This window comes from Dama dama, chromosome 6 (genome assembly GCF_033118175.1).
Source record: "Dama dama isolate Ldn47 chromosome 6, ASM3311817v1, whole genome shotgun sequence".
NCBI lineage: Eukaryota > Metazoa > Chordata > Mammalia > Artiodactyla > Cervidae > Dama > Dama dama.
Window position 1 is genome coordinate 2002970 of NC_083686.1, and position 21820 is coordinate 2024789.

Consider the following 21820-nt stretch of genomic DNA (forward strand, 5'->3'; position numbering starts at 1 on the left):
ACTGCTCTTCAGGGTCCCACTTGCAGAACTTGGGCTTCGTGAGGCCTCTGCATCCTCCTGTCTCCCTGGCTGGGGACGCTGCAGAACAACTTGTTGAAATTCTCTTATCTCAGCCTTGGCAATCTCCCCCTTGTCTCTCTCTCTCTTCCCCGTCTTCCCATTCCTTGTTCCCTGCTCACCCTCGATGGGGGTTTAGATACTGATGAGGTGCTGCCTGTGGCTTAGTTTTCTGGCCTGCGTGCTGTCGCCTGCCCTTCCGTTGATCCCTGACACGTGTTTGTGAATGGCGCCCATGCAGGTGTTGCGGACTGACTTCCTTGGGAGCACTGCACACGGGTGTCCAAGGGCCTCTTGGGCTTTTTCCTAAAACACCACTGCCGAGAACAGCCCAGGTGGTTCATGTTACTCCGTTTTATTTGGCCACATTTAAGGGCTGAAAACACGGTATGATATAGGGAGCATTGTGGTGTGTGTTGCTTTATTACGTTATTGATCCTTTAAAAATAAGCCAGTTTTTCCCTCATGGCCATCAGTTTCCCAAAGAAGAGCTGCAGGTACTTGATCAATAGAGCTGCTCACTGGTTCTCAAGGCACCAAGTCAGTTCCACAAGTCAGAGGATTTTTGAAACATTACAAAGTCCACAAAGAAGCTTAACTAACATTTTTCTTTTGTGTCATCTCTGCAATCAGGCAGAATATGAAGTGGCCGCTGATGAGGACCGAAGACGCTGTGGGCTCCTGGCCTTGGACACATTCTTCAGGGGAAAGGTGCGTTTTCTTCTTTAGCATAAAGATTTGTAAATGACTTAAATAATTGGAGCACATAACCATGTTTACTTAGTTGGAATAAGTAAGTAATGAAATGATTCCATTTTACTTTGGAGTCAAAGCCCGTTTGGGTCTGAATCATCTCTGCCACTCACACTCACTGTGGGAACATCTTTGTGCCCACTAGACAGTCCATTGGGAGCTGTAGAAGAAAGGTTTCATTTGTGTAGCTTTTAAATCTTTTTTGTTAATTTCTTTTTTCTCCCTCACCTTTTCTGAAGAAAAACTCAAACAGCAAGGGAAGTTGTCAAGGAGAAAGATGCAACTTGGAGAGTTATCCTGGTTGATACAGCAAGTGTGGAAGCGGGACAGAGCAGCAAACACCTGCTTTTGTTGTTGTTCAGTCGCTCAGTTGTGTCTGGTTCTTTGCGACCCCGTGAACAGCAGCCTACCAGGCTTCCCTGTCCTTCACTATCTCCTGGAGTTTGCTCAGACTCATGTGCCATCCAGCCATCTCATCCTCTGTCACCCCCTTATCCTGCCTCAGTCTTTCCGAGCATAAGGGTCTTCTCCAATGTCAGCTCTTCACATCAGGTGGCCAAAGTATTGGAGATTAAGCTTCAGCATCAGTCCTTCCAATGAATATTTAGGGTCGATTTCCTTTAGGATTGACTGGTTTGATGTCCTTGCAGTCTCTCAAGGGACTCTCAAGAGTCTTCTCCAGCACCATAGTTCAGTTCTTTCATGCTCAGCCTTCTTGATGGTCCAACTCTCACAGTCTGTATGTGACTACTGGAAAAACCATGGCTTTGACTATACAGACTTTTTGTCAACAAAGTGGTATCTCTGCTTTTTAGTATGCTGTCTAGGTTTATTATAGCTTTTCTTCCAAGGAGCAAGTGTCTTTTAATTTCATTGCTATAGTCACCATCCACAGTGATTTTGGAGCCAAGAAAATAAAGTCTGTCACTGTTTCCACTTTTTCCCCATCTCTTTGCCATGAAGTGAAGGGACCAGTTGCCATGATCTTACTTTTTTGAACTGTGAGTTTTAAGCCAGCTTTTTCACTCTCCTCTTTCACCTTCATCAAAAGGCTCTTAGTTCCGCTTCGCTTTTTGCCATTAGGGTAGTGTCATCTGCATGTCTGAGGTTATTGATATTTCTCTGGGCAATCTTGATTCCAGCTTGTGCTTCATCCAGCCTCGCATTTTGCATGATGTACTCTGCATATAAGTTAAACAACACGGTGACAATATATAGCCTTGACATACTCTTTTTCCAATTTGGAACCAGTCTGTTGTTCCATGTCTGGTTCTAACTGTTGCTTTTTGACCTGCATACAGATTTCTCAGGAGGCAGGTAAAGAGGTGAAGTGAAGTCGCTCAGTCGTGTCCGACTCTTTGCGACCCTATGGGCTGTAGCCCACCAGGCTCCTCGGTCCGTGGGATTTTCCAGGCATGAATACTGGAGTGGGTTGCCATTTCCTTCTCCAGGGGATCTTCCCGACATGGGGATTGAACCCAGGTCTCCCGCATTGTAGGCAGATGCTTTACTGTCTGAGCTACCAGTGAAGCCCTGGAGGCAGGTAAGGTGGTCTGGTATTCCCATCTCTTTTAAGAATTTTCCACAGTTTGTTGTGATCCACACAGTCAAAGGCTTTAGTATAGTCAATGAAGCAGAAGTAGACGCTTTTCTGGAATTCTCTTGCTTTTTCTGTGATCCAGCAGATGTTGGCAATTTGATCTCTGATTCCTCTGCCTTTTCTAAATCCCGCTTGTACGTCTGGAAGTTCTCTGTTCATGTACTGTTGAAGCCTCATGTGGAGAATTTTGAGCATTATTTTGCTAGCATGTGAGATGAGTGCAACTGTGTGATAGTTTGAACATTTTTTGGCATTGCCCTTTTTTTGGGAATGGAATGAAATCTGACCTTTTCCAGTCCTATGGCCACTGCTGAGTTTTCCAAATTTGCTGGCGTATTGAGTGCAGCACTTTCAGATCATCATCTTTTAAGCTTTGAAATAACTCAGCTGGAGTTCCATCACTTCTACTAGTTTTGTTCATAGTAATGCTTCCTAAGGCCCACTTGACCTCACACTCCAGGATGGTTTACAAACAACAGGAATTTATTGCTTACAGGTCTGGAAGCTGATAGCCAGCACCTGCTTGCTGTGTCCTTATGTGGTGGAAGAGGTGTGAGGTGTTTCTGGAGCCTCCACTGTAAGGACTCCAGCCCCACTCACAGGAGCTCCATCCTCTTGATCTAAGCATCTCCTAAGGGCTCTGCTTCCCAGTATCGTCACTTTGGGGGTTAGGAATTCAACATATGTATTTGGGGCACACATTCAGATCATAGCACTCGTATATAGAAAATCTTGAGTGTTTATACACATTAGGGAGAAAGAAAGCTGCAAGAGCTAGTAAATGAGTTCAGCAAGGTTGCAGGATACTAGATCACTAAACAAAATTCAATTGTATTTCTATACACTATCATTTAAAGACCAAAAATGAAATTAAAGCAACTCCATTTATAATAGCATAAAAAAGAATAGAATAGTTAGCAGTAATTGTTTATAACAAAGTAAGTGCAACCTTTAATACACTGAAAACTTCAAAACATCATTGAAAGAAAGTAAAGCAGAACTGTAATAAAACAGAAAGACATCCTGTGTTCACAGATTAGAAGATTTAAGATTGATTTGTAGATTCAATATAATCTGTATCAAAATCTTAACTTCCTTTTTTCAAAGAAATTAACAAGTAGATCTTAGAATTCATACACATACTGAAAGGATCACGAATAGTTACAACAACCTTAAAAAAGAAAAACAAAGTTGGAGGACTTACACCTCTCAGTTTCAAAACTTCACTACAAAGCTTCAGGACAATATGGTCCCAGCCTAAGGACAGACTTATAGACCAACAGAATAGAACTGAGAGTCTGGAAGCAGTCAGCTGACTTACAGTAAGGCTGCCAGGACTATTCATTTGGGGAAAGGAGAGTCTTTTCCATAAATGGTGCCAGGACAGCTGGGTACCCATGTGCAGAAGAAGGAAGTTGGACCCTTATTTAATACTGTATACAAAAGGTAACTTGAATGTGAACACCATACTATTCTAGAAGAAACTTCTCAGGTGTGAATCTTAGCTGTAGAACTTCAGGTGCAAAGCTTCATGACCTCGATTTAGACAGTGGTTTCTCATATGTGACTTCGAAAGGACAGCAACAAAAGAATAAAAAAGATAAACTGGACTTCATCAAAATACAGTACTTCAAAGATCACCATGAAGGAGAGAAGGCAGCCTGTAGAATGGGGGAGATATGTGCAGGTCCAGTGTCAGACGAGGAGCAGGTGTCCAAGATACATAACCAACTCTTACAGTTCAACAATAGGAAGGCAATGCAATTTTTAAAAAATAATAAAGATTTGTATTTTTCAGTTCATTCGCTCTTTGCGACCCCATGGACTGCAGCACGCCAGGCCTCCCTGTCCATCACCAACTTCCAGAGTTTACTCAAACTCATGTCCATTGAGTCAGTGATGCCATCCAACCATCTCATCCTCTGTCGTCCCCTTCTCCTGCCTTCAATCTTTCCCAGCATCAGGGTCTTTTCCAATGAGTCAGTTCTTGGAATCAGATGGTCAAAGTATTGGAGTTTTAGCTTCAGCATCAGTCCTTCCAATTAATATTCAGGACTGATTTCCTTTAGGATGGACTGGTTGGATCATTTAACAGAGGATAATAAGCATATATCTGCAAAATCTACCCCCACTCCTTCCCCACCAGTGGACTTTCCCATCAGAGTTCTCATTGTCCAAAACTTTAAAACAAGGCACTGGGTTATTTGGTAATTTTCCCTGGCAATTACATTTCCTGAAAAATAAGTATTGTTCCTTAATTTAAAGCCCCAGAAGCAATCTGTATTCCACTTTCCTTGTGCTTAGTATCAGACCAGTGGTACCATCCTCAGCTTGCCACACTCAGGTTGCCTCACGAGTCTGCTCATGGGCGATCTGAGCATTGCTTTTTTTCCCTGTGGAAATAAATTTCTGTTAGTGTGTTTTCTGTGACACTGTGGGAAGGATCTCTGTTTGGAGTAAGTCATTAAATAGTCTTCATAGAATTAACCTGCTGTTTAATTTAGCTTCAGGAAATTGAGACCTTTGGAGGGGAAATAATACTATGGAAAACCCTAAGAGCTATTTCTGTAAAACGTGTATTTTTGAGACAAGTGTTGGAATTTAATGGCTTTGTCTTCTGGAAATTTTGTCTTGTTTCTGTTTGGCCCTGTGCCTGGAGCAATGCGTATTTGATGAGTCAGTGAGTGAACAAACTTTATCCTCATCGTAGCCTCACCACGCAGGAAGAGAGTGGTCTCGGGGCACACTGCTCGGGCGTGGCTCCACTGCTGTTTCTGGGGCTGTACCAGAACCTTCCGTAGTTGGTCGAGTCTCTTCCGTTGGGTCGTCATGAGGCTAAATGACATAATCACTTGTATTAGGCAATTTGAATGACAGCTATAAATTGTTATTAGTTATAACAGTATTATTGGTTTTGGGGGGAAATGTGAGTTTACTTCTTGTATATGCCTATCAGTAGTTCAGCATCTTTGATTTATAGAAAACAAAAAGTTGTAGTTATTCAGCTACTCCACAGCCAGAAATCGGTAGGTTCAATGTACAGTTGAATGTGTTCTGTGTATTTCTTTTTTTTCAATAAATCAGGACAGCAGTTTTGCTGTGTGTTTTCTTTTTCCAGAATCCTCTGCATGAGGGTCAGGAGAGTGGGGAGCTGGTGTGTGGGGATGTTGGTGAGAATGTGGACTCCTAGAGCCTTTTTGCAGAGCAGTCTTGCAATAAATGCCAGTGTTTTAAATGTGTGTATCCTTTGAGCTGGTATTTCTCCTTCTAGGAACCTCCCTTATAAAATACAACTGTGGAAAAGGTTCACGCAGTGGTGTTTGCTGTGGAGAGAACTGGCACCTGGAATGGTTGAGGGGGCAGAAGCCTGTCCTCTGGGAGCCAGGCAGTCATTGAGGAAGTAGGGTAGCTCTGTGGGTGTCAGCATGTACTCACCAGACTATACATGTGTTTATCCCATTTCTGTGAGGCGGGGAAATGTGTCTATTTCTGAGTATATGTGTTTACATTTTAATTGTGATTTAAAAAAAGCAAATTTCCCATCGTAACCATTTCAAGGTTTACAGTTCAGTAAAGTACATTCACACTGACGTGCATGCACACCATCACCACCGCCTGTCTCCTGGGTGGTTTTCATCTTGCACAACTGTAGTTCTGTCCCCATTAAACACTAACTCCCTCTGCCCCTGCCCGCAGCTCCTGGCCCTCTACCATCTGCTTTCTGTCTATGAATCTGACTAGTCTAGGGACCTCATGTAAGTGGAATCACACAGTATATTCTTTTTGTGACTGGCTTATGTCACTTAGCATAGTGTCCTCAAGGTTCCTCCACGTGGTAACAGGTCTCAGAATTCCTTTCTTTTTTGAAGCTGAATAATATTCTGTGTCTGGATGGACCACACTGTGTTTGTCCATCCACCATTGTTGGACACTTGGGTGGTTCCCATGTGTCCAGTGTCGGGAGTAATGCTGTGAACGTGGGTGTACGGGCATCTTTTGGGGGCCCTACAGAGGAATGGTCGGAAGAGGCAGCTGACACACGGCACTCTGGAAAGCGAGACTGGTGGGGGCGAAGGGGGTGCCCTGACCTGTCATTTCATATACTTCACGGTGTGGTTGTTGTCAGTAAGCGTTGATTCTGTCTTCAGCTGATCATTTATGAAATCACTAACTGTCGCGATTGGTTTGTGCTGTCTGAAGGGTTCACCAGCCCCTCTACCAGAAATACCTGAAGACGTGGTGTTCAGGTGCAGGCAGAGGCTGTGGGAGGACCCATCCAAAGACGTCTTCGAGGAGTGCACCAGGTGAGTGGGTGCACACGGCTGGGCCCCGCCCGGGGCCGGATCCGGCAGCCTCTCCACGGGGGCGTGTCCTCTGTGGATGAGGGCGGTCCCCTCCACCGTCAGACGGATGAGGAGTGACAACCACACATTCAGGGACATCCTGAAGCGCCAGGTCGCAAGCGTGGCTTTGCTGCCTGCCCGGCCGCTCTGCCCAGTCTTCCACAGGGCTCATTCCAGGGTGAAAGCAGCCCCACAGAGCATGCACTGCAAAGATCTCTTCTGCAGACCTTTGCAGTCAGGACAGGAACATCCCGAGTCTGAGCAGTCGCCTGAGTCCCGCTTCCTCGCGTGCTCAGGAGGAAAGAGTGGAGGCTGAGGTGAGCCAGCCCCAGGCGTGGAGTTGTTTGTAAGCAGACGTTCATTCGGGTGTCACTCGTTCCCTGAACACGCGCGTCCTGAGCCCTGGCCTCTCGGGACCCGAGTCCACTCCCTCCAGCGCGAGGCCGACCCAGGAGCCAGGAGCTGCGGGCAGGCCGTCAGCAGGGCCGAGTGTCTGAGCACCCAGAGAGGCTCCTTCTTTCCCCTTCCTGCTTCTGCTGTAAACTCTGTTCTGAAGTTGAGAACTGTGGGAGTTGCACACGACTGGAGAGACTGGTCCGAGATTCTGCCTTCTCTGTGCGGGAACTGCAAGGAATAGGCATAACAGCTGGTAATCTTTAAACAGGTGTTGGTATTCAGGCATCTGTCTATTTGATTAGTTCATGTGACAGATGGCTCTTCACTCCTACATGTTTATTAACTGTCATTTACCATCAGCTGCACGTGGCATCGGATAACTGGAGACGGCAGCACAACATCGTGTGGCCTCTAGGAGTTTGTGTTCTTATTATTGTGCCTCATCCCCATCTTGTTACAGCCTTTATTTCCCCCAAACCTTCCTTTCTCATTTTGGTTCCCAGAATCTTGGTCCTGTGTAGTGAGCTAAGTGAGTCCTCTCTGCTCCACGGCTCCCACATGAAGCTCTGGTGAGAGTCCGCACGTGATGGTTAGTGGGAGCGTGGAGGTGAACGTATCAGAAACCAGTGCTGAGCTGACGCACAGTTTTCAGGGTCATGATACTTACAAACTGTGTGCAGCAGGTTCACGTGCCAGACTAGGGCAGTGGTGCAGTCTGTTGTTTTGAGGCAAGGAGTATTGGGAAGTAAAGTTGAGATCCTGGGAAGGTGGCTTGGTCGTTGACCTTAGTAATTTATACAGACCGTGAAATAGACAAACGAGTTAGAATCAGGCAGTGTTTGTGTTCTTTCATGGAGACACCTAAGGACCTTTATAAAGGGGATTAACTGAGCCGACAGTGTTAGACTCCTGACTAGTTCGCAAGTATTTGGAGCTGAGCTGCCCACGTGCTCGCCAGGGACAGGGCCCAGGGCAGGGCCACCACTGCTCTCACGTGGGGGCCTGAGGGCCCGGCCTCCAGGACGGGTTCCGTTCTAGGACTGCAGCGGCGGCCTCTCAGCACCCAGTGACCCTGACAGACAGCTGTGTTGATGTGGGTTGTGACGGCACCGGTGTTCCGCTGTCCTGCAGAGCAGGGACGTGGTCCCCTGGTGTGTGGCCTCTGGTAAGCCCTTCCGTGAGAATGAGACTTTAAGACGGTAATGAATGACTTAGTGCTTCTATAAACACAGCGTCATTACTGAATTCTCTCAAGTGCAGGTCGTTCAGTGGTGTCCAACTCTTTGCGACCCCATGGACTATATAGTCCATGGAATTCTCCAGGCTGGAATACTGGAGTGGGTAGCCTTTCCCTTCTCCAGGGGATCTTCCCAGCCCAGGGATCGAACCCAGGTCTCCTGCACTGCAGGCGGATTCTTTACCAGCTGAGTCACAAGGGAAGCCCAACTCCCTTGCAAGGGTCTCGAAAGGAGGGAGCCTCAGAACACAAGTTGAGAAGTACTGTGCTGTAACATCAGTCAATCCAGGAACATCTGAATAACCTCTTTTTACAAAATAAAGGGAAGCAAATCAAGTGACTTGCTCAGAAGTCTGAAACCAGTGCGGTGCTGGGATTATTCTCACAGCGTCCTCACTCACGACCTGCTAGCAGCTCCCAGACAGGTCGTGGGCACTCCCAGGTCAACCTCACCACGCCTGGGGGATGGCTCCCTCCCTCTCTGTCAGTGACTCCGCTGCAGCTCAGGTGGTCCCCCTCTGCTCCCCACCCAGGGTCAGTGCGCTGCAGCTGCAGGACTCTGGCCACCCCGTCCCCCAGCTGAACGCCGACTCACCTGTCTCCTTGACTGAGAGATCAGAGTCGTCAGGATGGCCTGTGGATGGTCCCTCTAGCGTCGGCTCCATAGATGCTGATCCACTGCAGCGCTGTTTTAAAGGGCAGGCTATGTCCTGTCCCTCACCTACTCCCCAAGGACCAATTGTATTCCTACTATCATAAAGTCATCAATAAAGCTAAGAGGCAGGGCTCATTGCAGAAGATTTCTTCAAGAAACGTGTAGCATCAAACAATACTGCTGCTGCTGCTGCTGCTAAGTCGCTTCAGCCGTGTCCGACTCTGTGCGACCCCGTAGACGGCAGCCCACCAGGCTCCCCCGTCCCTGGGATTCTCCAGGCAAGAACACTGGAGTGGGTTGCCATTTCCTTCTCCAGTGCATAAAAGTGAAAGTGAAGTCGCTCAGTCGCGTCCGACTCTTCAGACCCCATGGACTGCAGCCTACCAGGCTCCCCCGTCCCTGGGATTCTCCAGGCGAGAGTACTGGAGTGGGTTGCCATTGCCTTCTCCGAAACAATGTACTGAGTGCTTTAATTAGTTAATTGTATTACTGTCTTTGGTTCTGCGGGGTCTTGCTGCGTGGGGCTTTCTCTAGCTGCAGGGAGGGGGGTGCTCTTCGTTGTGGCACACGGGCTTCTCACGGTGGTGGCCTCTCTTGTTACGGAGCACCGGCTCTAGGCGCTGGGGCTTCAGCAGTGCGGCCCGTGGGCTCAGCGCTGTGTCTCACGGTCTTAGTTGCCCTGTGGCGTGTGGGATCATCCCAGACCAAGGGTCGAACCCATGCGCCCTGCGTTGGCGGGCAGATTCTTAACCACTGTACCACCAGGGAAGTCCTTCAGAGCTTTATTTTTAATATTTAAAAAAAAGGTGACATCACACATTAACAGTTTCTACCCTGACTGATCTCATCTGTACACTCACACTGATGTTAACTGCAAACTGGTTACCTTTCCTTCTGAAACACACGTGCCTCCGTGAGTGCAGGCATGCACACGCACACGCACACACATACACAGCTTGAGGGTGTTTTAAACTATTGTTTTTCTGCTGGGAGATTATTTTTATCAAGTGATTACTTCACTGATATTCTAATACTTAAAAAGGACCTCTGACTTTAAATCGGTTTTATTTCCTTTGAATTCTTGCGTTCATGTTTTCACTGGTAGCATTGGAAACTAGTGTGAGATTCTGTAATTGCAAAATTCAATATACTGAATTATGGGTAATGATTCATTTTTCCCATATTCAGCACTCATTCATGCATTAAATCACAGAGTTGTCTTCATTTTGTATTGCAGCCACATGTACATAGTTGCATAAAATCTCTTTCTAGAATTGTCCATGACCATTTAAGTGAAGAAGCATTTGAAGAATACCAAGAAAGTGCATATTTTTCTCGATTTTTACAGTGGAAATGGCTGGAAAGGTATGTTCTCATTTGACATTTAGTGAAAACAAATCGTGACTTCCATTACTGCATTTTGACTGATATATACCTTTCTGTCTGTCAGAATGCCATTGGAAATCTCATTATTAATATTGTACAATTTCTCCTGACCCAGTGGGCTCTGTGTTCTCTTGTTAAAATGACAGTGAGCCCTGCTGCTGCCGTCGTGAGACAGTAAACCATGTCCTGGGTTCACAGAAACAGAATCCGCTGTGGTGCTCGGGTCTTTGCCATCTCAGCCTCTACCCAGACGCCTACTAGCTGTGTGTCCTCAGGCAGTGACGTGGCCTGCATGGGCTTTGGGTCCCTTTTGTGTAAAATAGAACCTACCCCCTGGAGAAGGAAATAGCAGCCCACTCCAGTATTCTTGGAAATCCTGCGGACAAGAGGAGCCTGGTGGGCTACAGTCCACGGGGTCCCAGAGAGTCAGACACGGCTTGGGGACTAAGCCGCCACCGCCACCTGGACTGCTAGAGGCAGCAGAGGAGTGAGCGTAGAGCACTCGGCGCAGAGCTCGGCGCTCAACGCAAGCGCTCAGGGAGCTCCGTTCAGGTCAGCCGCTCGGTCCCGTCCGACTCCGCAACCCATGGACGACGGCGGCACGCCGCGCCTCCCTGTCCATCACCAGCTCCGGGAGCTTACTAAATCCATGTCCGTTGGGTCCGTGATGCCGACCATCTCATCCTCTGTGTTAGCTGCCACCAGTGTTGCTGTTGTTACAGTGATTGTTGATTTATTAGATTTCAGTTCTAGCTCATACAGCTTTCTTTTGCTACGGGGTCAACACCGCCTTTGAGGTTCTTTTTCAGAGAGCAGCTCCCTGTCAATGTCAGTTCCCTCCCCAGCCTTCTGAGAGGCCCCGAGCGCTGTGCCAAGGAGAACACAGAGCGGTTTCAGAGTGGGGCTGGCGCAGACGTGTGTTTAGTTCGGGCAGTGAGGGCGGCAGGGTCATTCTGCGTCTGTCTTCAGTGTCTTCACAGTTGTAAACGTTCACGTGCTTGTCTCTTCAAAGCGGCCCCACGGAGGAGCCGCCCCCTGAGCACAGGCCGCGGGTCCTGGCCCCTCCCCAGCGTCCCCTTCTCAGGCCAGGCCAGGGGCTGGGTAGGTTTTTCTCTTTCCAAATAGCAATGTGCTGTGAGACCTGAGGATTTCTTTTTTCCTTGTCATTAATTAGGCAACCAGTGACAAAGAGCACGTTTAGGCACTACAGAGTCCTGGGGAAAGGTGGGTTTGGAGAGGTAAGTTGAACCTGACAGCTGTGAGCAGTACTTCTAGAAAGGCGTGGTCTTCAGGTAACGTATCGACTCTACCAATACAGTTATTTCTTTACTGTGTATTTTAGGAATACTTTCAGCAGCCACGAGAATTAAGATTGAACTTTGAGCAAAAGGTACACGCTTTTAAAAAATTCAGAGATCCGGTGGGGAGAATGATTCACTATCTTTGTGATTTTACACGTCAGTTCTTAGTTCTTAAAGAGGTTGTTTTCTCATGTTATCAATGTTCAACTTTAGTAAGGTTGTCCTAACTGAAAAGATTATTCTGTTTCCATATGGTGGAGTTTCTGACATTCCATTCTCATAACTGAGGACTAGCCTAGAAGTGCACATAGTACAGGGTATATTACTAAATTTTATTAAATATTATTGAATATGCTTATTTAACTTATTTAATAAGGATGTGTATGTACCTTACACCTACTTCGAAAGGTGTTAGAAAATATGGAAATTGGGGAAAATCCTAAAGACACTACCCACAAGTTCCCGAGAGACGGTCTTTAAATGGGGTTGGAGACGGTGTGGTAGGGGCAGGGTCCTGTCACGCCCTGTGCAGCGGCCGAAGGAGATGCTCACGGCCCTGCTGAGTGTGTGGAGCGGTCGTTTGAGTTCAAGCCTTGCTAAGTCCCAGAACCGGGCGAGCCGGGTCAGAGCTGGGCACACCGTCTGCTTGCGAGTCACATGGCGTGTGCTCCCAAATTCCAGTCCAGAACCATGGCCAGTGCCAGCCTGGGAGGCGTCACACCGCTGGTGCCTCCTGTCACTACTTGCAGTGGCTGCGAGAGGGACTGGTCGGCATGCCAGCCTTGGGAGAGCCCGCGGGGCGACTGCTGAGGTCCTGGAGGCCGCCTGGTGCTCTGCGAGCCCCGCCACAGCATGCCAGGCCCTCTGCGGGAGACGCGTCTGTGTCTGCGAGGAGTCCGTCCCCTGACGCGCCTCCAGAGCGCTCGGTCCACGCCGCCATCCCACACTGCCTCCAGGGACAGAGGAAGGAAGCTTCCAGCACCCGGCTCTTGTGTCTACAAAGCAGTGAAACCCCTGGTCTGGCCACACAGAGGTCTTAACAATGGACTCAGCAGGAACACGTTGGCAAGTTTTCACTGTCGTGAAAAGACTCAGTGTGCATATGATCTTATACAGCACTTTTTTAACACATAGACTTGTGCTCCCGACAAACAGCTGGGAGGAAAAATAAACGGCTGTGGCTTTTTACAGACGTGTTCTGGGAGTGCTGCGCTGCATCAGGCGCGGGGCGGGAGTCAGTGGACTGTCCATTTCTCTCGGGAATGCCAGTTAGAACCCTGTGACTAAGGCAGACGCCTGGGGCCCTTTCAGTCCAAATGCCGGTAGTGTATTTACCTTTGCCAAATGCTGGCGCCTCTCCTGGAGGTGTGAACGGCCAACGTTTTGGTCTCATTTGGTCAACAGCAGTGCTTTCCCATCAGCCCTGAGTCCTCCAGGCGGCCCTGGCAGGTCCTGAGCCCGGCGCAGTGGACAGGGGCTGGGTGAGCATCCCTGCCTGCATGGCAGGCGGTGTAGAGAGCACGTCCTTGGGACCCACACACCCTGAGGTCAAGCTCCTGCGCCTCTGCTTCCAGCTATGCGGTCAGGGAGCCTGCCGTGGTCTCCTCCTGCAGAGGGGTCATGAGCCCTGCTTCACCGTCGCTGTGAGGAGCAGCTGAGGGGCTGCAGTGCCTGGCAGCCCACCTCTTCTCCCTTCTCGCTCTCTGACTTGGCAACTCCACTTGAAGGAATCTGTCTTCAGTGCATGATAAGAGATGTGCGAAGACTATGTGCCAATGCTTCATGGTCGGGAAATGATGAAATGCATTTTGGAATAGTTACATATTTGTAAAACGTTTAATGATGAGAAGATAGTCACACAGTAAGATGAAAAAAGATTATTATCTGTTCTGTAACATAAGCCCAATTTCCCCTAAAAGCCAGAGGTTGTGGGGGAGCAAGCTATATATCATTTGCCTATATATATGTATAAAGGGGGCACTTCGAAGCTTATGCAGTGCAGTATCAGTGATAGTTATCTTAGAATTGGGGTGTTTTATCATTGTCTTTTTTAATATTTTCAATATTTTCCACAATGAGGTTTATATTTTACCATCAGAATTATTTGGGTTGATGGATACAATTGTGTCATGTCTTCGCTTTTAAAGTGATCCTCTGGGGGACTTCCCTGGTGGTCCATGGCTAAGACTCGGTGCTCCCAATGCACCGGGTCCAGGTTCAATCCCTGGCCAGGGAACTGGATTTCACATGTCCCACCTCAAGATCCTGCGTGATGCAACAGAGATCCCACATGCTGTCGCTAAGAGCCGGCAGAGCCAAATAAATAAATATGTAAAATTAATTTAGTTAAAATTTAAAAAATTAAGTAATCCTTGTGCACACGTGTGTGGCATGTGTGTGTGCAGATGTGGGGTGTGTGTGTCTGGGGTGTGGGGCGGGTGGCAGGCAGCGGAACCCTGACAGCCTGCGTGGACAGCCTGGGAGCAGGAAGGCTGGTGGTGGTGGTTCAGTTGCTCAGCTGTGTCCGACTCCACAACTGCATGGCCTGTAGCCCGCCAGGCTCCTCTGTCCGTGGGATTTTCAGGCGAGAGTACTGGAGTGGGCCGCTGCTTCCTCCTCCAGGGGACCTTCCGACCCGGGGTCGGACCCACATCTCCTGCAGCTCCTGCATGGGCAAACAGATTCTCTGCCACTGAGCCTCCAGGGAAGGCTGGAAGCTGGGAGCTTTGCTGTACTGTTCTCTTCGATTACCTTTGTTTGGAAGTTTTCATAATGTGAAGTAACATATAAATATTACTTTAAGAACTAATTAAGTAAAATAAAGGTATGAAAGTCTATGGATTCTATGAAATACACACATTTTAAAAGTAATCAAGAATATTTACTGTCAGAAACTTTCATTCTTGTGCAGAAAGTAGAAAGACGCGGGGAGACATATTTAAGCAGATGCATCAGGATCTCACAGAGCAAGTTCTGCCATCTCTGTGCTCGGTTCATAAGCTCCCTTCTTAAACAAGGACCCAAGGGTCAGAGGGCAGTGCCCACGGGGACCCAGCCGCGGCCGTGACGGCCATGGTCTTGGCTCCACAGAGTCCATGCTGCTCTTGACCAGAGGGAGTTGTCATGGAGAACACTCTTTTCTCTTGGTAGCCTGAGAACTGCCAAGTGGATGTGAACTGTTGTTTTTTTTTCCAAAAACTAGGTTTGTGCCTGTCAAGTGCGAGCTACAGGAAAAATGTACGCCTGTAAGAAGCTAGAGAAGAAAAGGATAAAGAGAAGGAAAGGGGAGGCCATGGCCCTAAACGAGAAAAGGATCCTAGAGAAAGTACACAGTAGGTTTGTAGTAAGTATCTCCTCTGTCCTCCCGGGGATGGGGAGCTGGGCAAGTGGCGTTTGTCCAGCGCGCCTGCCGCTGGACACAAGCCCGTCCTAGCCGAGCGTGTGCGGGGCTCGCTGTCCGGCCGCTGGCGGGGAGCGGTGCAGGAGCGGCCCTCCACTGTCCTGCCCAGCCCTCCCCGGACACAGACAGGCGGTTTGTGACGAGTCTGTCCCTGTCCCCACCCCCTGGTCTGGCGTTGACCCTCTGCCCTCTGGGGGCATCAGCAGATGGGCTCACGCTGTGGTTGGCCGAAGCCCTAGATGGGTGAGAGGCTTGAAGATGCTTCTCTGCCCAGCCCCTCACCCAGGCCTCGTCTGTGCCCGCCTCCGCCCTCTTTCTGGGTCACTACTCGCCCTCAGCGGGCCCAGCTGTCTGAGGCCTGACTCCACCCTCCCTGTGTGGGTCAGGGCTGAGCCCAGGGGTCCTGGGTCCAGGCTGTGCGTTAAGTAGCGGGGTTTTCATCTCCACAGCTGCTTCCTCCACCTAATTACATGTTGAAGGAAGAGAGGGAAAGGCAACTTACAAAAGGCTGCACGGTGTCACTTACTTCTCAGTTCTGAGGTCAGCGGCATTGTGCTGACACAAAGCTTCCAAGACAGACAGGCCTTCAGAGCTGTCACCTCGTTTAATAGCAAGGGTTTGCGTGTGTGGCATGTCAACCTATGTACATGCTTTACAACCTATGTACATGTACAAACCTTTGATAAAACGGGCTCATCTTAGAGTCGCTTTAAACATATTTGTGTAACTACCTCCAAACCCCAAAATCTAGTCTAGCGCTGTGAAAGGGACATAGATAATAGTTATGGTTTATTCTACTGAAATACAATATTTTGGTTTCTGTACTCCTGGCCTCTCGCCAGGATCCTGGAAATACTTTCCTTTGCCCTTGATTCTCTTCCTTACTTCCTGCTTACGGCCAATCTGAGGGGGTCCTGACTGGTACTTCTGTCGAGTTCATCTCCTCTCCTCCCCACAGCCCCTCCCCAACCCCCCACCACAACATGACTGTGTGTGTAGGCAGTCCAAGACTCTCTAGATAACTGGTTGAGAATTTGGCCAGGTTATTAGATATGGCACCAATTAGATAGAAAACAGTTTGAAAAACTTTGATTGAAACCATTTACAATAGCATTAAGAAACATCAGAATCTAGGCAAAAATCCAATGAAATGTGCAAGACTTCTACACTCGAAACTGTAAAACACTATTTACAAAAACTTAAAGATGCCCTATGCAAATGGTGGGGGTGCCCTGTTCATCGACTGGGAGCCTCAGGGCTGTGATGGCAGTAAGATGAGTGAAATGCAGCCCCAGCCAGAATCCCAGAAGGGCGTGTGTGTGTGTTCTCATGAGTGTAAACTGACGTGCAGACCCGTAGGAAAGGGGGTGAAGAGCTTGAACAGGCACTTCAGGAGAGAGGCTCACAAAACCAGTATGTGGGCACATCTGAGACGTATCCCCTACGTGTGCACGTAACAGAGGTGCCAGAGGTGAGACCACAGGAGAGACCCGCCCCTTCAGGGTGTGACTGGTGACACAACGCTGGAAGAATCGAGCGGCTCTGGACCCCTCTTGCACTGCCGGAGGCGTCTGACTTCCACGCTGAGCGCAGACAGTCCGCAAGTGTGGAGTGCCGGTGCCCAACAATCAGAATGTAGCTTCCAGGGGTGCCACGCCAGGTTCTTTGTGAAGGTTGGCGCCTACTTGCTTAGACACAGCTTCCCCAGTGGCTCAGCGGCAAAGAATCCACCGGCCAGTGCAGGAGACGTGGGAGACTCAAGTTTGATCCCTGGGTGGGGACGATCCCCGGGAGAAGGAAATGACAACCCACTCCAGTATTCTTGCCTGGGACATTCCGTGGACAGAGGAGCCGGGCGGCCTACAGTCCATGAGCTCACAGGGTTGGACACGACCGAGCACACATGCACATAGGAAGTGCTCTGTTTTCAACGCCGAGCAGCCGTTAGATTCCTCATCAGGTAGAGGTTTGAGATGGTGCACGGTGTACTTCTCCCCCAAAGCAGGCAGTGTTTTGGTGTTCTCATTATTCCTTGCAAATAGAGTACGTCGCCAGTGAACGAGCAGGTTTTTGCATTTTGCTTCCTACTGTGCTGCTGTCCTCAGGTTAGTCTATGTTACACATACCAAACCAGAAAGTCCTTGTGCTTGGTGCTAACCATCATGAACGGAGGGGACCTGAAGTTTCACATTTACAACCTGGGCGACCCCGGCTTCGAGGAGCAGAGAGCCATCTTCTACGCGGCCGAGCTGTGCTGTGGCCTGGAGGATTTGCAGCGGGAGCGCATCGTATACAGGTAGGCACACAGGGCCCCGGCGCCACTCGGGGGCGGGGCCCCGGCCGGCCGCGCCATCACCATGCTGGAAGTATGGCCAATCCGGGGCAGACCTTGGGTTTCTTTTTAGTTCTCTTCTATTTCTGGTAAGTACTTTTCATTTAAGTTGGTCATGCTGCTCACAAGCACGAGAGGAACCAGTTTCCAAGGTTCTTAGACATTCTGACAGTTCCACTGCGGTCTGGGGACGATGTTCCAACAAATGTTCTGAAATAATTGTACTTATTTTAATACTGTTTTCATCTTAGAATTCAGTAGAGAAAATTAAATGCCGTAGATGGAATTAGATTTGTGTGATGAATAAATCTAGGTTTTAGGGACAGTAGCCCCTCCACCACCTTTAGAAGCTGGTGTCCTGGGAGCTGACACTTCAGGGCCACCCCCAGGCCGCTCCCTGTGTTCAGCCCGGCGCGTCCACCTGCGGGCCGTGTGTGCTCGTCTCCTAGTGGGCGCGTCCAGCTGGCCTTCTCAGTTCCCGAGAAGGAACTGCCTGCTCCTGCCCCTCTAGCCCGCCTCCTCCCTGAATCTGGTTCCCAAATCAGCCCTGCGTACTCCTGCGATTCCTCTGTACTCTCCGCGGTCAGTGGCTGAGGTCACGTCCTCCTCAGACGGGCTTGCTCTCCCGGGCTTGTCCGGCGTCCTCCTGTCTCCCCTGCCCTGCTCATGCACCTGCCCTCTCAGGGGCCTGTCTTCCCGGGCTCCTCCCGCTGTCATGCAGAGTTAGTGCACAGACGGCACTTCCTAGAAGCCCCCTCCCCTGGCTGGTCCTCAGAGTGCTCCATGTTGCCCACCCTGGGGCCGGTCCCCCTGGCTGACCAGCTTCCTTGAAGACCTTCCTCCTCTCCATCCCAGTTCTGATGTGATTTTTCTTCTTTATCTTTCATGGCCCAGAGCCAAGTTGAGTATTTCCTGAGGATCAGCTCCCAGCAGGCTGGGCTGATGGATGACGGTCCCACCCACCATGAGTTGTGCAGAAGGTGGGGGCATGGGCTGCTGCTCTGGGGCTTACAGGGGGGCTGGAGGAGCTCTGATTCCTACGTGGCTGCTGGAGGAAGTGAGCTTGTTACAGTTAAGTCCGGCTGAGCTGCCTTGGCCTGCTTCTGGTGTTGAGACGCACTCCCTGCGCTGGTCAGAAGTTCCGCTCCCCGGCCTTCTGCCCTGGGCTCCCGGATGCCCTCTGGCTGAGCAGGTCTGCCTCGTGCCCACTGCGTCCACGACACCTGCCATCAGGAGGCGCCCCCAAGCATCTTTTTGGGTGAACGAGCCATGGCCTTCGGGCCAGGCGGGGCTTCGTCCCGCCTCCAAGGCCCTTCACGGGGAAGGTCCCCGTGCCCTCTTACCTTTCCTCAGAGACCGCCGCTGACAGCTCTCATCAGACCAGGTCCTAGAGAGAGCGTCTTCCTCTTTGCACTGCTGCTGCTGCTGCTAAGTCGCTTCAGTCGTGTCCAACTCTGTGCGACCCCAAAGACGGCAGCCCACCAGGCTCCTCCATCCCTGGGGTTCTCCAGGCAAGAGTACTGGAGTGGGGTGCCATTGCCTTCTCCCCTCTTTGCACAGAGGTGGTAAAAATTAAAATGCTGTCCTATTTTAGCAGCTCCAAAGTCAGAAAAGAAGAGGCACACAGGAGGGGCTTTTTAAACTTTTGAATGTTTGTTTTTTACGTGTTTTGTCTGTGCCAGGCCTCAGCAGTGGAAGGCAGGGTCCTTGGATGTAGTGTGTGGGGTCTGGTTCCCTCCCAGGGATGGAGCCCCGGGGCCCCTGCGTGGAAGTTCAGAGTCTTAGCCACTGGGCCTCAGGCCGCTCCCTGGGGAAGTGGTTTTTGAGGGAAGGCGCGAGAGAGGACAGCACTTTGTAACCTGAGCTGCGGCGCTCTGCCCTGGCAGATGCCCAGGGTGTGGGGCAGGGCAGGGTGTGGGCACGCTGCTTTGGCGTTGGTCCCAGCCTGTCGCCTGGCATCCAAGTGATCCAGTGACATGGCTGCACCCTGAGTGTGGCACCTACACCCCAAGAGTGTCTAAACAGCCTCCAGAGACGCTGTGATCGTCCCAGGAGACGTGTGTAAAACGCTTAAGCACACACCTTGGTACCCAGTGAGTGCGCCGAAGGAGGTGCTGAGGGCGTGACTGCCGTGCTCCGGCACTCAGCCGTGTCCAGCTCTTCGAGACCCATGGACTCTACCCCACCAGGCTCCTCTGTCCGTGGGCTTGTCCCGGCGAGAATGCTGGAGTGGGTTGCCGTGCTCTCCTCCAGGGGATCTTCCCGACCCAGGGACTGAACCCGCCTCTCCTGCATTGGCAGGCAGGTTCTTTACTACTAGCGCCACTGGGAAGCCCACTGTTACTGCTACTCTTGTTATTATTTTGTGTAGTATATACTGCGTGTCTCCTTTCGGAGCAGGTGACTGGTGGTTGGTTGACAGCTGAGTGCAGAGGCGGTGGGAGTGTTTTAGGGCAGCTTCTCACACCAGGCAAGGAGGTGGCCAGGAGTCGGTGGGTCTCTGGCTGGGCCCCGGGTTGGCTGCCCTGGGGCAGTGGGGCTTTAGGGCGCCTGGTGAGGCGTTTGAGGTGAGGCAGGCTGGTGGCTGTCCTGTGCGTGTGGTTGTGCCTGTGAACATCCCGTGTCAAGGAGGGTTACCTTGTCGACAGCATTTACCAGGACTCTTTAAATACAGAGAAAAAACCAGACTGCCCGTGGCTGGGCAGGGCAGGCAGAGGGCGCCCATTCCCTTCTCTGCTCCCCAGGGAGACCAGTGACAGTGTCTTCCCAGGAAGGGTGTCTACACAGAGCCCCATGCCCACGTGTTCCTTCTGGTCTCTTCTGGGCCTGCGGTTTTGACCCCAGGGCATTTCAGTGTCTGCGGCCCCCGCCCCTTGAGCTGGCACCGGGTTCTGTGGGACTCTCCTGGGACCAGCGCCTCGGAACAGCGGCTCCGATCTGCTGACTTCGGTCTCCTCTGCAGGTTCTGGAGACGTGGCTGCAGAGGGGCCGTGCTGAGTGAGGTGGGTCAGTGTGACAGGACCACACCTGAAGTCAGAGCTAAATATAAATCCTCTGAAAACTAGGTTTTTTTTCCTTGCTCAGGGAAAAAAACAAGTAGCTTGAGATACCACATTTAGATATTTTAGTCTTTGGTGACACACACACATGTTTGAAGTTTGTGGCATTGCCCTAGTTGGCAGTGAACTGTGATAAACAGTTAGTGCCATGGGTCACACGCTCCCCGACACAAGGCCTGGCCTCCCTGGATGCTGCCCAGCCCTGGAAGCAGGCGTTGCGCATGGGCCCTCCAGGTGAGGACGCGGAGGCCACGTTGCTGACGGCGGGCAGAGCCAGGATCTGGCCCTGAAATGGAACTCCTCTCGTATGGGGGATTTCCAGTCGTAGACATTCCTGACACTCTGTTAATGGTGAGAGAAATGGAGCCGAGTTCGTCAAGGACTGACTCCTCACCGCCGGCCTGATCGCCTCCTGCGAAACCCGAGCACCCGCACGGAGCGGTGAGCTCTGCGCCCTCACTGCACGCCGTCTGTAGAGCCGCCCTCTCCTCCTCGTGGCCACTGGAGCCTGTGGCAACACGCGGGCTCCCACGGACCCGCAGACGGAGGCGCCGTTACCTGCCGGCTCGCCGCCGCGGCTCAGAGCGCGGAACTGTCTGCGGGTCTTCCCCCTGAAACCGATGGAGCCCAGTGTCGCGGCCCAAATCACTGACTTTGTGCTGTTGTTTCCTTCCCTTGCAGGGACTTAAAGCCCGAGAACATTCTCCTCGATGATCACGGTGAGCGAGCCTTTCCCGCCGCCCGTAGACTTTGTTCAGAGGGACTCGCAGGAAGTCAGGGTGGACTACCACCTCGTGCCGCCAGGGGTCAGCAGCAGGCGACGCCCTGGGTGTGCGCCCTCCCAGAAACAGAACGGGGCCTCCCCGCGTCCCCCTGTGTCTAGGCAGGAAGCAGAGGCGCTTCCGATTTTCAGTCTGACTCGCAGTAAGAGCAGCGTCTCCTCTCCTGCTCCTCTCTCTCCTGGGTCACCTTGCTTTATTCTCAGCGGCGTGAGTCCACGCCCTCCGTGCTTGGGCGTTCTCTCAGGTGCGGCCTGGGCTCTTGTTTGATTTGCATTTCCCTGATGACGCTTCTCCTGGGCTTACTTGCCGCCTGTTTATCTTCTTTGGCAATGTGTCTTTTCAGGTCTTCTGCCCATTTTTAATTGTTTCTTTTCCTTATTGTTGAGTTTTAAGAGTTCTTTGTATATTTTTTATGCCAGTCCTTTATAAAATGTAAATGTTTTTAAGTTAATGAAGTCATCTTCTAATTTTTTTCTTTCGTGATTTGTGCTTTCAGTTATAATTGCAGTTGATTTTATG

At 50.4% G+C, this 21820-nt stretch overlaps 1 protein-coding gene across 1 annotated transcript in view; it reads left to right on the plus strand.

Moving 5' to 3' along the window:
- The window catches only part of GRK4 (G protein-coupled receptor kinase 4), a 41778-nt gene that overhangs the window by 7898 nt on the left and 12060 nt on the right, over positions 1 to 21820 (plus strand). Inside the window, exons 3-9 of the mRNA XM_061145137.1 lie at positions 691 to 768; positions 6611 to 6714; positions 10314 to 10406; positions 11602 to 11665; positions 14931 to 15071; positions 17234 to 17424; positions 21201 to 21238. Of these exons, the coding sequence (XP_061001120.1) occupies positions 691 to 768; positions 6611 to 6714; positions 10314 to 10406; positions 11602 to 11665; positions 14931 to 15071; positions 17234 to 17424; positions 21201 to 21238 (709 nt within the window). The remainder of the gene's footprint in view (positions 1 to 690; positions 769 to 6610; positions 6715 to 10313; positions 10407 to 11601; positions 11666 to 14930; positions 15072 to 17233; positions 17425 to 21200; positions 21239 to 21820) is intronic.